At 44.1% G+C, this 13018-nt stretch overlaps 1 protein-coding gene across 1 annotated transcript in view; it reads right to left on the minus strand.

Moving 5' to 3' along the window:
- The window catches only part of MBOAT1 (membrane bound O-acyltransferase domain containing 1), a 246270-nt gene extending 235124 nt beyond the window's left edge, over nt 1-11146 (minus strand). The window contains exon 1 of the mRNA XM_007952384.2: nt 11051-11146. Within this exon, the coding sequence (XP_007950575.2) occupies nt 11051-11146 (96 nt within the window). The remainder of the gene's footprint in view (nt 1-11050) is intronic.
- Between the last annotated feature and the right edge of the window lie 1872 nt (nt 11147-13018).

Consider the following 13018-nt stretch of genomic DNA (forward strand, 5'->3'; position numbering starts at 1 on the left):
TGAGATACCATCTTGCTCCAGGACTAGTAGCAAAGTTCAACAAGACAGAAAATAACAAATGCTTGTGAGGATGTGGAGAGACTGGGACTCTCATACATTGCTGGTGGGACTGTAAAATGGTACAACTACAGTGGAAAGCAGTACGGCAATTCCTTAAAAAGTTGGAATTAGAAATACCATTTGATCCAGCCATTCCATTACTTGGTATATACCCTAAAGAAGTGAGAGCCTTAACAAGAACAGACATATGCACACCCATGTTCTTTGCAGCACTATTTACAATAGCTAAAAGATGGAAACAACCTAGGTGTCCATCAACTGAGGAATGGACAACCAAACTATGGTACATACACACAATGGAATACTATGCAACGCTAAAGAATAATGTAGAATCTGCAAAACACCGCATTAACGTGGATGAACTTGGAGGACATTATGTTAAGTGAAAATAAAATAATAACAATAAACAAAATAATAATAATAGTAATAGTAATAAAATAATCATAATAATAAAAATAATTAAAAAAAAATCTTCTTCACTCATTCAGGGGCAGACTACCCAACAGTTTGCCACAGATTAGTCAGTAAGCACAAATAATCCCGTGCTTACCTTACTTACTACATACTCCTCCATCCCTGTCATGTACTGTAAATCTGCAAAGAGGCTTTGATTCTATAGGAAGGTGCTATGGGATTGGAAAGAGGCAGATACAAGCCATACCTAGAAACAGAATCTTTGATATGGTGAAAAAATGTGAAATTGCTCACTATAGTAACTAAGCACAAACAAATCTGTACTTACTTTGCTTACTGGTAATTTGACATTGTTCATCCTCAAAACCCCTGGTCTACCTCCCTCCATCCCTGCCTTTTTCAGCAATGACCTCCAGTCCCACTTCACAAAATGAAAATCCTTCCCATAACTACCCAGTTAAACCTTTCACTGCCTTGTATTTGAGTGTAGTAGTAGCTCTAACACTACCTGGTCTAAAAATTGCCTGGGAGAAAAGAGGTCCTCCACTCTGATACTCTGCTTCAGTAGGTCTGGGTGGCAATTTCTGATAGTAGTCCATGCACCACATATTGAAGAAAATTAGTCTACAGCAGGGGCTGACAAATTTGCCTACAGGCCACATCCAATACCCTGCCTGTTACTGTGTGTGACCTGCATACCAAGGATGTTTTCACATTTTTAAAATGTTCAAAAATGGTTGAGGAAACAAAAATCAAAGGAAGATTTCATGACACATGGAAATTACATGGATTTCAAATTTCAGTGCTCATTTAATAAAGTTTGAACACAGCCATGTTCTATTGTTTACGTATTATCTCTGACAGCTTTTGTGCTACTATGGCAGAGTTCAGTAGCTGTGACAGACTATACAGCCAGCAATGCTGACACTAGTTACTGTCTGACCCTTTATAGAAAACGTCTATCAAACCCCTGGTCTACAGAATGAAAAACAAACATCTCACCAAAGCATTTAAGCTTCCTTGTCATTTCACCCCTGCTTACCTCCACAACCTAAAGTCTAGCATCCCACTAACCAATTCAAAGTGCTTTCAATTTCCTTGAATGAACATACAATTTCATACCTCCACACCTTTGTACAGGCTGCTCTTTCTATCCAGCACAGCCCTCCCCACTTTGTCTACATGACAAATTCTTATTCTTCAAGATTCAACTCAAGTTTCTCCTCACCTATGAGGAGTTTCGCCTTCCTTTTGACAACCACACCTCATCCTCCTCCACAGAGCAAAACAGTTCTCTCCCTTTGTTAGGCCCACTGTGCTTGATTAGGGTCTCTATGTGGTACTAACAGTTTGCACTCACCTCCTAACCTGAAGGTGTACGGTTCAAACCCACACAGTGATTACAGCCATGTAAACCCACTGGAGCTCTACTCTATAACACACGGAGTTGCCATGAGTGGGAATTGACTCAAAGGAAACCAACAATAATGCTTGATTAAATTGTTCTCCAATTATTTGTTTACATTGGTGGTTGTCAAATTCTAGCGAGCATTAGAATCACCAGGAGGGCTCATTGTCCCCAGGTGATGCAAATAGTTAAGAGTTCAGTTACTAACTAAAAGATAAGAGGTTGGAGTCCACCCAGAGATACCTCAGAAGAAAGTCCTGGTGATCTACTTCTGAAAAATCAGCCACTGAAAACCTGTGGAGCAGAGTTTCACTCTGACACACATGGGATCACCATGAGTTGGAATCTACTTGACGGCAACTGATTTGGTTTGAGTTTATTTTGGGGGGAAGGAGGTTCATTAAATCACCAATTACAGGGACCATACAATGAGCACCCCTGGTTGACATGTGTGTCCTCTCCTCTACCCTACAATGAGCTTCTTAAAGGTTAGCACTATTTTAGTCATGTTCAAATCCTCAGAGCCTAGCAAAGCTTAGTTATATCTAACCAAATGAATTTACTCTTGCAAGCCACTCCTGTTCATTATCAGACCAGGAGAAATTAAGTGGGGAGAGCAAACCTGACTTTGCAGAAGCTGCTAAAGCCAAAGAGAAAAATAAAGTCACTCTCTCCAGAGCTGATGCTCCATTGCCTGCTTACACCCATCCTGAGACAGGATGCACTGGGATGCAAGCCCCAAGGTGAACAGCAGATTGTTCAGGTCAAAAACACAAAGGCACAGACACACTCTCCACCAGCCTAGAGCAGCTTCAACTGGAAAAATTAGGTGGCAAGTCCTTCCTGACCTGAGGGCTGATCTACTATCCACTTAAAATGGGAGCCAGTGAGAACATATGACTTTATATGTTCAAGTTTGATCATATAGAATATTATCATAAGTCGAGCCCTGGTGGTTAAGCACGCAACTGCTAACTGAAAAGTTGGCAGTTTGAATCCACCCCGTGGCTCAGCAGAAGAAAGATCTGGCAATCTGCTTCTGTAAAGATTACAGCCTAGAAAACCCTCTGGGGCTGATTTTATTCTGTCACATGGTTCCTTATCAGTTGGAAACGACATGACAGTAAAATTATCTTATTTTATCATTGTTACAAAATGATAAACGTTTACTGAGTACTTACTATTTTCCTGAGACTATAAGGAAGGACAAAACCTCAATCTCAAGGAGATTTTAATTAGTTTGGAATTCAGTGCATAAACCCAGCAAAATAATTAACAATATATATAAGGTTACAATTACTGAGTGCCAAAGGTAAACAGTAAATTCTATAGGAAATCAACCTGTCCTGGGGCCTTCCCTTCTTTGTTCAATTTACATCATAATCTACAAGCCTCTGTGTACAACCTACACAGGTCTGTGAGTACACAGCACTTATATAGATCCCTGGGTGTCCCAAAAGGAGCCCTGGTAGCACAGTGGTTAAGCACTTAGCTGGTAACCAGAAGGTTAGTAGTTTGAACCCACCAGTTGCTCCATGGACGAAAGATATGATGGTCTGCTTCCATAAAGATTTACAGTCTTGAAAACCCTGTGGGGCAGTTCTACTCTGTCCCATAGGGTTGCTATGAGTCGGAACTGACATGACAACAATGGGTTTCAGGGTGTCGCAAACAGTTTACACTCAACTACTAACCTAAGGGTTGGCAGTTCAAACCTACCCAATGGTGCCACAGAAGAAAGGCCTGGTAATCTGCTTCCACAAGATCACAGACAAGAAAACTCTATAGAACAGTTCTACTCTGTACCGTATGGGGTTGCCATGAGTCAAGAATGACTCAATAGCAATGGGCTTGGGTTTTTTTGGTTTTACAATTATTTATTTCTATTGTCCTCTCTACTGGTGCATAAGCTCTTCCAGGAGGAGGACCTTAACTTTTTATCATCCATGTATTTGTATTACTACCTGGTGCTAAGAGTGTTAAATAAATATTTAATTGATTTAATAATGGCCGTGGAACATGAGCTGAGCTTTAAAGGAAGGGCAAGCCATAGATAAGAAAAGAACTGAAGGTTGGGCTTTCCAAGCTTGGGCAAGGGAACCAATCAGGTGACTTGAAAGCTCCAGAGAGGTAAGGAAACCTTGTGGTTAAAAGGTCCCAGTGGAATAATCAAAAACCTACTGCTCATATCCCCATACTCCAGAGTGCCCATTCTTTGAAGCTGTTCTATGTTCATCCAGCCTTTTAAACTGTAACACAAGCTTCCTAAACCTTTAATGGCCCTAACCCTTTGTTGCTTTAATCTCAAAAACACTTCCTAAATTCTTATTTCCTTGTCTATTTTTCCCTTGCCCCATTTTCTGCTGTTGCTAAATATAGGGAGGGTATGCAGTAGACTGAATGAAACTCAGACAAGAAACCTAGTTTAACATGGAATTTACACTTTATGTGCTCACACAAAGCTTGGGGGTGACATTAGGTAAAAACATCTCCAATACCCAGAATTTTCCACCACTAACATGGAAGTTCCTATGGCCAGGAAACCATTTCCTCTCAGCTTTCACAGATCCTAACATATGGTCAAGGAGGACTGGTGGTACGTAAGCACTTGGCTGCTAACCAAAAGATCAGCGGTTCAAACCCACCAGCACTTCCATGGGAGAAAAGACTTGGCAAACTGCTCCTATAAAGATTTCAGGCTAGGAAACCCTATGGAGGCAGTTCTACTCTAGCCTATGGGGTCGAAATTGACTCAATGGCACACAGCAACAACAGGACATGATTGCAAACCACAAAGATTAATAAAGCCAACATGACTGAATCCATCTTGGCATTTGAGTCAATTTTGCAAACTTAAGAGGCTAATGTCAAAAGCAGATCATGTCACACTCCACAACAAAAACAAAGTGGTAGACAGAAGCCATTTGCAAATGATTTAAAGAAAACCTACTCATCTTCCATTCCTTATTTTCCCCTAAATGTAAAGGAAAAATTCCTAACTAATCCTGGGTAAGTGGAGCTTTAAGGAGCTCTGGTGGCAGAGCAGGTAAGGCATTTATTTGGTTGCTAACAAGAAGGTTGGTGGTTCAAACCCACCAGCTGCTCTGTGGAAGAAGATGAGGTAAGCTACTTCAGTAAAGATTTACAGACTTGGAAACCCAGTGGGGGTCACTATGAATTGGAATGGGAGCTCTGGTAGCGTAGTTCCTAAGGCACTTGACTGCTAACCAGAAGGCTGGAGGTTCAAACCCACCAGCCACTCCTCGGAAGGAAGATGGGGCAATCTACTTCCATACTGATACTGCCTTGGAAATCCAAGGAGGGGTCGCTATAAGTCGAGTCTAACTCGACGGCACGTAACAACAACAACAACATGAATTGGAATGGACTCAAGGGTAGTGGGTTTTGGTGGATAAGTGACACTTTATGGCTGAATAATCCTACTGACTGCCTCCAAACTCTGTTATCTATTGGACAGACATGGATTCATTTCAGAAAATTGGTTTTTGATAAACTTATCTATGAGGTCCCTGCCCAGATCTCTAAGTCATCATTCATTTCCTATACTCTATATCTGAATTACAAGGAGCCCGGGTGGTGCAATAGTTAAGCACTCTGCTACTAACCTAAAAGTTGGCAGTTTGAACCCATCAGAGGACCTGCAGGAGGCACACCTGGTGATCTGCTTCCATGAAGATCACAGCCTAGAAAAACCCTATGGGGCAGTTCCCCTCCGTCACGTGGGTCAATATGAGTGCGGATCATCTTGATGGCACACAACAACAAAACTAAAATCCCTGAATTGCTATGCTCTGTTTGTCTCTAATTAAATAAGATAATTTTACATCTAACATCTTTAGGAGGATGCCAGAATAATAAGTCCCTTAAAAAGTAAAACCATAAACTTTTCCTCAATAGTCCCAATGGAACACAGGCTTCCCTGTTTTAACAGAAAAACTAAACAGCAGAATCAGATTTCAAAAAAAAAAGACAAAAGAGTTCTACACTCAGAAAGTGAATACTTAATGAACATTTCTGTTTTACAGATAATGAACTATGTGATACAGGGAAACCCAAAGGCCAGAGACATTCACATGGGTTCAATCAATCAGAAATTACAAATATACACACAAAATGTTAAGACATTGATAAAAGGATTCAATGTCTTTATGTGGAATATGAAGAACTATTTCAATTCATGGTGACACTATGTGTGTTAAGAGCAAAAATGCACCCCATAGGGTTTTCATGACTATGACCTTAAAGAGCAGATCACCAAGTCCTTCTTCCAAGGTAGCTCTGGGTGGACTTGAACCTCCAACCTTTCAGTTAATAGCTGCAGTGTAGGATATTACTTAGTGTGGCTTTTCTACCCATAAGTCTTTGTAAACTCCAAGGTGGGATTTGCTATGAGCAACTGAGGAGCTCCTGATTGCTAAAGTTGTCCACCTGGAGTTATTTCTGTTGGGAGTGGCACGAAACAATGTTCTGCGAGGTTCCCACTCTCCCTCAGGTGCTTAGAGTTCTGATGCTATGATTGGCTACTTTGGCCACTCTGCCAGGCTCAAAAGGAGGCCTCCCAGAGGCAGAACTCTCTCTGACTGCAGGTGGAAGAAGATATGCTGCTGAAAGAGACACACCCTCTTGAAAGAGACACATGCTGCTGGGAAAGAGACTCAAGAGACATGCATTGCTGAGTGAGACACCAAGGGACACGCACTGTTGGGAGAAAGACTGTGAGAGACTGTTGGGAGAGAGACTGTGGGCTGAGAGACTGAGCGTTTTCCCTGAAATTGAATTGTAGCCTGGTGCTTCCCTAATAAACCCCGTAATCTGAGAGTTCTGTGTGGCCACTGCAGTGAATTATCAGACCCAGGAGAGAGGTGGTCACGGTGCTTTAGGAGGAACGGTTGGTGTAAGGGCTGGAGGGAGGCAGCATGTCTGGCCTTGCAGGAATAGGCCTTGGGTTACTGATAGTGCTTCTGTTTTCCTTTTGTGGGGTTAGAGGAGGTCAGAACATGTGGCCTCCTTGTCTTTTTTGCAATAGCCAAGAGCTCACTCCTTTGTGCCACCCAGGGAAACCTTTCAGCATGTACCAGGCTAAGAAAAAGTCATTCTTTAATGAGACAGAAGCAAATTTTTAAGGATTGTGCTGTTGTCCTCTGGCTAGCCTTCAAGATCTGTCTCTGCTCCTCTCTGAGGTTCTGTCCCCCGGAGGAGCCTGCAAACCACAGCACCTAAGTGGACCCATGCTAGTCACGCTTGGGTTGGTTCTGGCCACTGGGAGGAACTGGTAAGAGATGGAAGAGCTGAGGAGAGAAAGGCTGAGATTCTCCCTAAGTTCCCTCGCCACATCCTGACAGAGGCTGTATCCAGCTCTTACTAGTCAATGGCAACAGGACTTCCTTCTCTTTTTCTTCAGCCCTGGGTCTGAACGCCTCAACATGTTTTGTTGGTTCCCTTGATCCTGCCCACATCCATCTGAGTAGCTCATTAAATTCCCTTAATTTAACCAAATTTAGTTGAATTCTGTTTTCAGCCAGGACCCTAATTGATCAACAGACCATCCAGGTATAGGGCATTTTATATCTATAGCCAAAAGGTGGAAGGAACCCAACTGTCAACAGATGAATGGGTAAACAAAATGTGGCAGACTGACTTTGTGATATATTCTAATTAGGACAAATTACACTTATGGCCATCTGTTTCTTTAATTATTTTTTTAAATCTTCTCACGGGTAATACGTACTACATGCAATGTTGCAGTCAGTGTGTAATTAGCTGAGGTCATCATTCTCAGATGTTCACTCACAGATTTCAATGTTATGATTTATAAAGATATTAATAATAAAAGGCAATAACAATGAAAACAAAACAAAAAATGAAGTATCCAGCTTACATCAGAACCGACTTACGACACAGTTGTCAGAATGGAACCCTATGGTAACCTGGGGTCTATCCGTACACACAATGGAATGCTACTCAGCCACACAGATAAATGAAGCCCTGATATATGTTTTAGCATAGATGAACCCTGAAAAAATTATGCTAAGTGAGGTAAGTCAGACACAAAAAGTCAAATATTACATGACAGTACTTAAAGATCGACACAGTAGCTACATCAATGAACTCAAGTGTAGCAGGGACTGTGAGAATAGTACAGGACTGGGAAGTGTCTTGTTCTGTGCTTCCCAGGGACAGGGGTCACCATGAACTGGAATCAACTCAATGGCACCTAACAACAAAAAAAAAAAAAAAAATTCACTGCTGTCAAGTCAGATCTGACTCATAGCAACCCCTCCTTGGGTTTCTGAGGCAGTATCACTATGGAAGTAGATTGCCCAACCTTCCTTCCAAGGAGCGCGCCTGGTAGGTTTGAACTGCCAGCCTTCTGGTTAGCAATCAAACATTGTATTTAAATGAGATATCTAGAAACAACTAGAGAAATGCACAGAGAATAAGTTTATTAGTGGTTACCAGGGACTGGTGGGAGGAGGAGATGAGGTTATTACTTAAGGGGTACTGAGCTTCTGTTTGAGATAATGAAAAACATTTAGAAATGGATAGTGATGATCGTTGTACAACGTGGTGAATGTAATTAATGTCACTGAATTACATACCTAAAAACAGCTAAAATGACAAGTTTTGTTTTATGTATTTCGCCACAATGAAAATATTTTTTTTTAATTCTTAACCCCAAAATGTGTGTCTTACCATCATCTCCCATTTTAAAATAAGAACACTAAGGCTCAGACAAGGTGGGATGTTCACTGGTAGTCACAAAAGAATTCAACAGACATTACTCTCATCCCCCACACCAGTGCCCCTCAAAGATAACTGTGTGTATTAATCACCTGGGGTTCTTGCTGAACTCAGAGTCCCATTCAATGGGTCTAGGTGGGGCCTGAGAATCAACACTTCTAACAAGCTCCTAAGTGGTGGCTCGTCAAAATCCATAGGTCAGCAGGATAACCACTGGCTCACACAGTGGCAAGGGCTGACAAACTGAAAACTTTTAGGCTGGAGGCCTCTGCTGGCTCATGATGTTACAGAGTTTGGTGAATCCAAAATCTGCAGGTCAGGCAACAGGCTGGAGGCCCCTGCTGGCTTATATTCCAAGAACCTGGGTCAGATGCCAGAAAGATTATAGAAGAGAGCGAGCTTTGCCAGAACATTCTTTTATATCATGGATGCAGGCCACACCCCCAATGAAACCCCTCTTCCAACTGATTGGCTACCCATATCAGATCATAAAATGGGAGGTGATACACGGTATCTACCAACCACTGAGAGTTATAGTCAAGCCAAGTTGGCATGTAACATTAACTGTTACACACACTAACAATTAGCAGGGATTTGACTGAGGTTCCACTGCCCAGCACACTGTTCCCATACCTATTCTACCCAGGGCTATTTCTCTGAGAAAAACCTCTCAGTCTTTAACATGACTAAAGCTCTCCTGTTTCTTTTTACAAACTAAAAACCAGGCTACTTTATAGAAATCCCAAAGGCTAGAGATGGAGCGAAGCCCTGCACAGAGCAAACAGTGAACATGCTCAGCTATTAACCAAAAGGTCACAGGTTTGAGTCCACCTGGGGGCACCTCAAGTTAATGGATGAACAGCCTGGCAATATACTTATGGAGCACACAGTTGTACTCTAAATGGCAAATGGTTTAGAGAAAGGGTGAGTACACTTTAAAAAACATTTGAGAACATAATACTGCTCTCTGTGGTCCATTAACCATCTCTTTTCATACAAAAAAAAAAAAAAATCCCTAGATTCATCCTTCTAGCTGTGCAAAACAGCTTAACAAAGAGAATGTAAATAAAATAAATTCTGAGGGAGGTTGAGGAAGGAGAGGAGGAGTACAAACAAACTGGCCTTAAGGAAATTCAGCTGTGAGTTACATTTCCTTTCAGAGGAAAGAATTTGCTACTATGTCTGTGTTTGCCTGGGTCCTTGGACTCTCCCATGCTCACTACAAACTAAAAACTAATTTGCAAAGGCCCAAATGAGTTAGCATCTGATACATCTCCCAATTTCCTAACTTTCTGGGTTTTGCAACTGATGAGGAGGCACTGGTGAGGTTCAGGTGGAGTTCAGAGTCAAATCTTCAGAGTCAGCCAGACAAAAGGGTGGCTCAGTCAACCCTGTCAGCATAAGGAAAACCTCCAGGTCTCATCTCCTCATTGCTAAAGGAATGTGACTAGAAAGGACAGCAGGTATGCTCATGTTGAAGAAAAAAAAAATCACTAATGAAATGCAGGGAAAGAAAAGCTTGATGTTACAGAGACAAAGCAGGAGAGCACAGCCTCTAGGGTGCCCCTACCCAACTCCATTTAAATCAACAGCTATTGAAACACTAGGAAGTACAGATAGACTGTCTAGCCTGCAGCACCTAAAGAGACAAAAAAAAAATAAAGAAGACAGCACCAACCCTCAGGAAGGTTTCTTACCAGGTATTACTATGCTTTGTTGCCATTTTTTAATCTTAATGTTCAAAGACAATTTCTGGACAGTCCAAATAACTTCACCAGAATTCCTCTCTTCCCACTAACCTGTCCTACTCAGAAGCTGGAACCCCAAGATAAAGCGATTGAATACATAAAGGCCCTGGGAGGAGCAGAGGGTCCTGCATGCCCCTCCTCCCTTTCCAGTGGGCACCACACGCAGCACAAAATAACTATCACCGCTGTGATCTGACAAGTCCCACTGCTGAGTCTGAAATACAGGTCTGTCATTGAAATCCATACACTACAGATTAACCAGGCTTCTTTTTTAACTTAGGTCATCTAAATTAACTTGATTTCACTTAAATCAGACTTGACTATACTGATCGAAGAAACACTAGATCAATTTAATTTACCAGAAAGTTTAGAACTTTGTGACAGGAAACCAGGCCATCCAAAACTTCAACAACAAAAAGTTCTGCCTAACCTGTAGTGCGGTTTGTACCATCCCCCCCCACACACACACACACATTTACAAGAAGAAACACACACTCAAAAGCCCACCTGTCTGATTTGTAGCTGTAAAGTATGCTGGGAGGGGGGGCGTAGATAACTCTTCTTCCCCCCCCCCCAGGCGTCACGCCCGCAATCCCTCGGGGAGGAAGCTGTGTCTGCATTCCTGCCCCTGTGTCCGGCCTTGGCCGCCCGCGGTTACCTGGTCCAAAGGGATGCCCAGGAGTTCGCTGAACGGGTACAGACAGGTGGAGCCAGTGGTGCGGTAGGAGAAGCTGGACGGCGGCTCTGCTGCCATCCTGCATCTTCGGGAGGCTGCTGCCCCGGCCCCAGTCCGCACCACCCTGATGAGCGTCTTCCTTCCCGAGTGGCGCGTGAGTGGCTGCGCCGAAGGCAGCGCGAACGCCTTGCTTGTGGCGGACCGAGTGGCGATGCTGGGGAACCCGAACGCACGCCAACTCGTGGGGCGCAAACTTGGCGCTGGTGCTGTGACCACGGGCGTTGTAGGAGGGCCAGGGCTGAGCGCGCTGGGCTTCCCGCTCCCCTCCTCTCGGCGCTCATTGGCCGGGCCGCCCGGGAGGGAGGGAGGAAAAGTAAGGACTCTGAGCCCAGCCCCCGAGCGCCACTGGACCCGCCCTGCCGGTTCTGAACCGAGGCCGACTGGGCGAGGGAAAGCGACGCCTGCGGGCGTCCGCTGTTGGCAGAGCGCAGCGCGCACCGCAAAAAGCGTCTACACCTTCGCTCACCGTCCCCTCTCCTCCCAGAGGAAACGACCTCCACCCAGGTCACCTAAACAGAAGCCTTCAACTAGAGAGGGCTCCCCCTGCCCAGTTCTGTTTTGGTTTCGCCACAGTTGAAGCACTCCACCCCACCCCACGCGGCCTCCGCGCCCGCTAAGATTTCCTTTCCAGCTATCTCCTTGTCAAGCCTTTGCTGTAAAGGATTAATTTGCGAGTAGCTGGCAGCCCAGGGAGAGACTGCCGCACCCAGACTCCCGCTCTTTACCTTCCTCTGATCAAAACAATTTATCACACCCTGTTAATATCCCTCCGTGTCACACAAGCAAACACTGGGGACCAGAGGGTATCTAAGGTATGTGACACGTGGCCTGGGTGCCACTTGAAGAAGGAGCCACTAAGCCGTTTCTCTTAACCTGGTAGGGCCCAACGCCCTTCCACAAGCATGGTAGACACAGAGGCGCAGCGAGGGGTGGCTGGGCAGAGGGAGCACTTGTCCCCCGAAGAATTCCAGCGAGGGAAAGGAGCCTCAAGAAGAGACGCGGAATGACATTCGGCGCCACGCATATGAAAGATGCCTGACTGAGGCAGCTGCTGGCAAGACTGGGGAAGGCATTTCGGCTGACCTATCGCAGCTATCAACTTACATTCATCTTGAAACTGGGGGAGGATGGCACAAATTAGGGATTGCCCCAGGGCACTCATTTCCCTTCCTATGCCCCTTCTGGAGACTGCTACCTTCTAGTCACTTACATTGATTTGCATTGAGAATGATTTTACCCCTGTAAGAAAGGTGTTAGTGTGATGTTGTTGTTGTTGTTATATGCCACGGAGTCGGACCCAACTCATAGCGACCCCTCCTTGGGTTTCTGAGGCGGTATCATTACGGAAGTAGATTGCCCCATCTTCCTTCCGAGGAGTGGCTGGTGGGTTTGAACCTCCAGCCTTATGTTTAACAGTCAAGTGCCTTAGGCTCTATGCTATCAGAGCTCCTTGTTAGTGTTAGTGTTATAGCACGTGCATTTTGATGCATTATTTGTATGCCAGGAGTCATAAAAAGAGAGTGCCTTGCCCCTTCGCTTTTGCTCGGCCCTAGACACTCAAGTGTAATACTGTTAGTTGGAAAACTTTTTCAATTTATTAACAGGTTTTGAGAATCATAAGGAACCTTGGTAGCACAGTGATTAAGCATTCAGATGCCAACAGAAAGGTCAGTAGTTGGAATCCACCAGCTGCTCTGTGAAAGAAATGTGTGGCAGTGGGCTTTGGCAAAACTTACAGCCTTGAACACTCCATGGGGTAGTTGGTGTTAGTGACAACACTGTCCTAAAGAGTCGCTCAACTTCGGGGCAATGGCTGAGAATCATAAAAGTCTTGAAGATCCTTGCCAGGAATTGCTGTATGCTAGGTGGTGAAAGTGGGGGGGGCGGGCA

Source organism: Orycteropus afer, unplaced genomic scaffold (genome assembly GCF_000298275.1).
Source record: "Orycteropus afer afer isolate SDZICR_OR568_19922 unplaced genomic scaffold, OryAfe1.0 scaffold00012, whole genome shotgun sequence".
NCBI lineage: Eukaryota > Metazoa > Chordata > Mammalia > Tubulidentata > Orycteropodidae > Orycteropus > Orycteropus afer.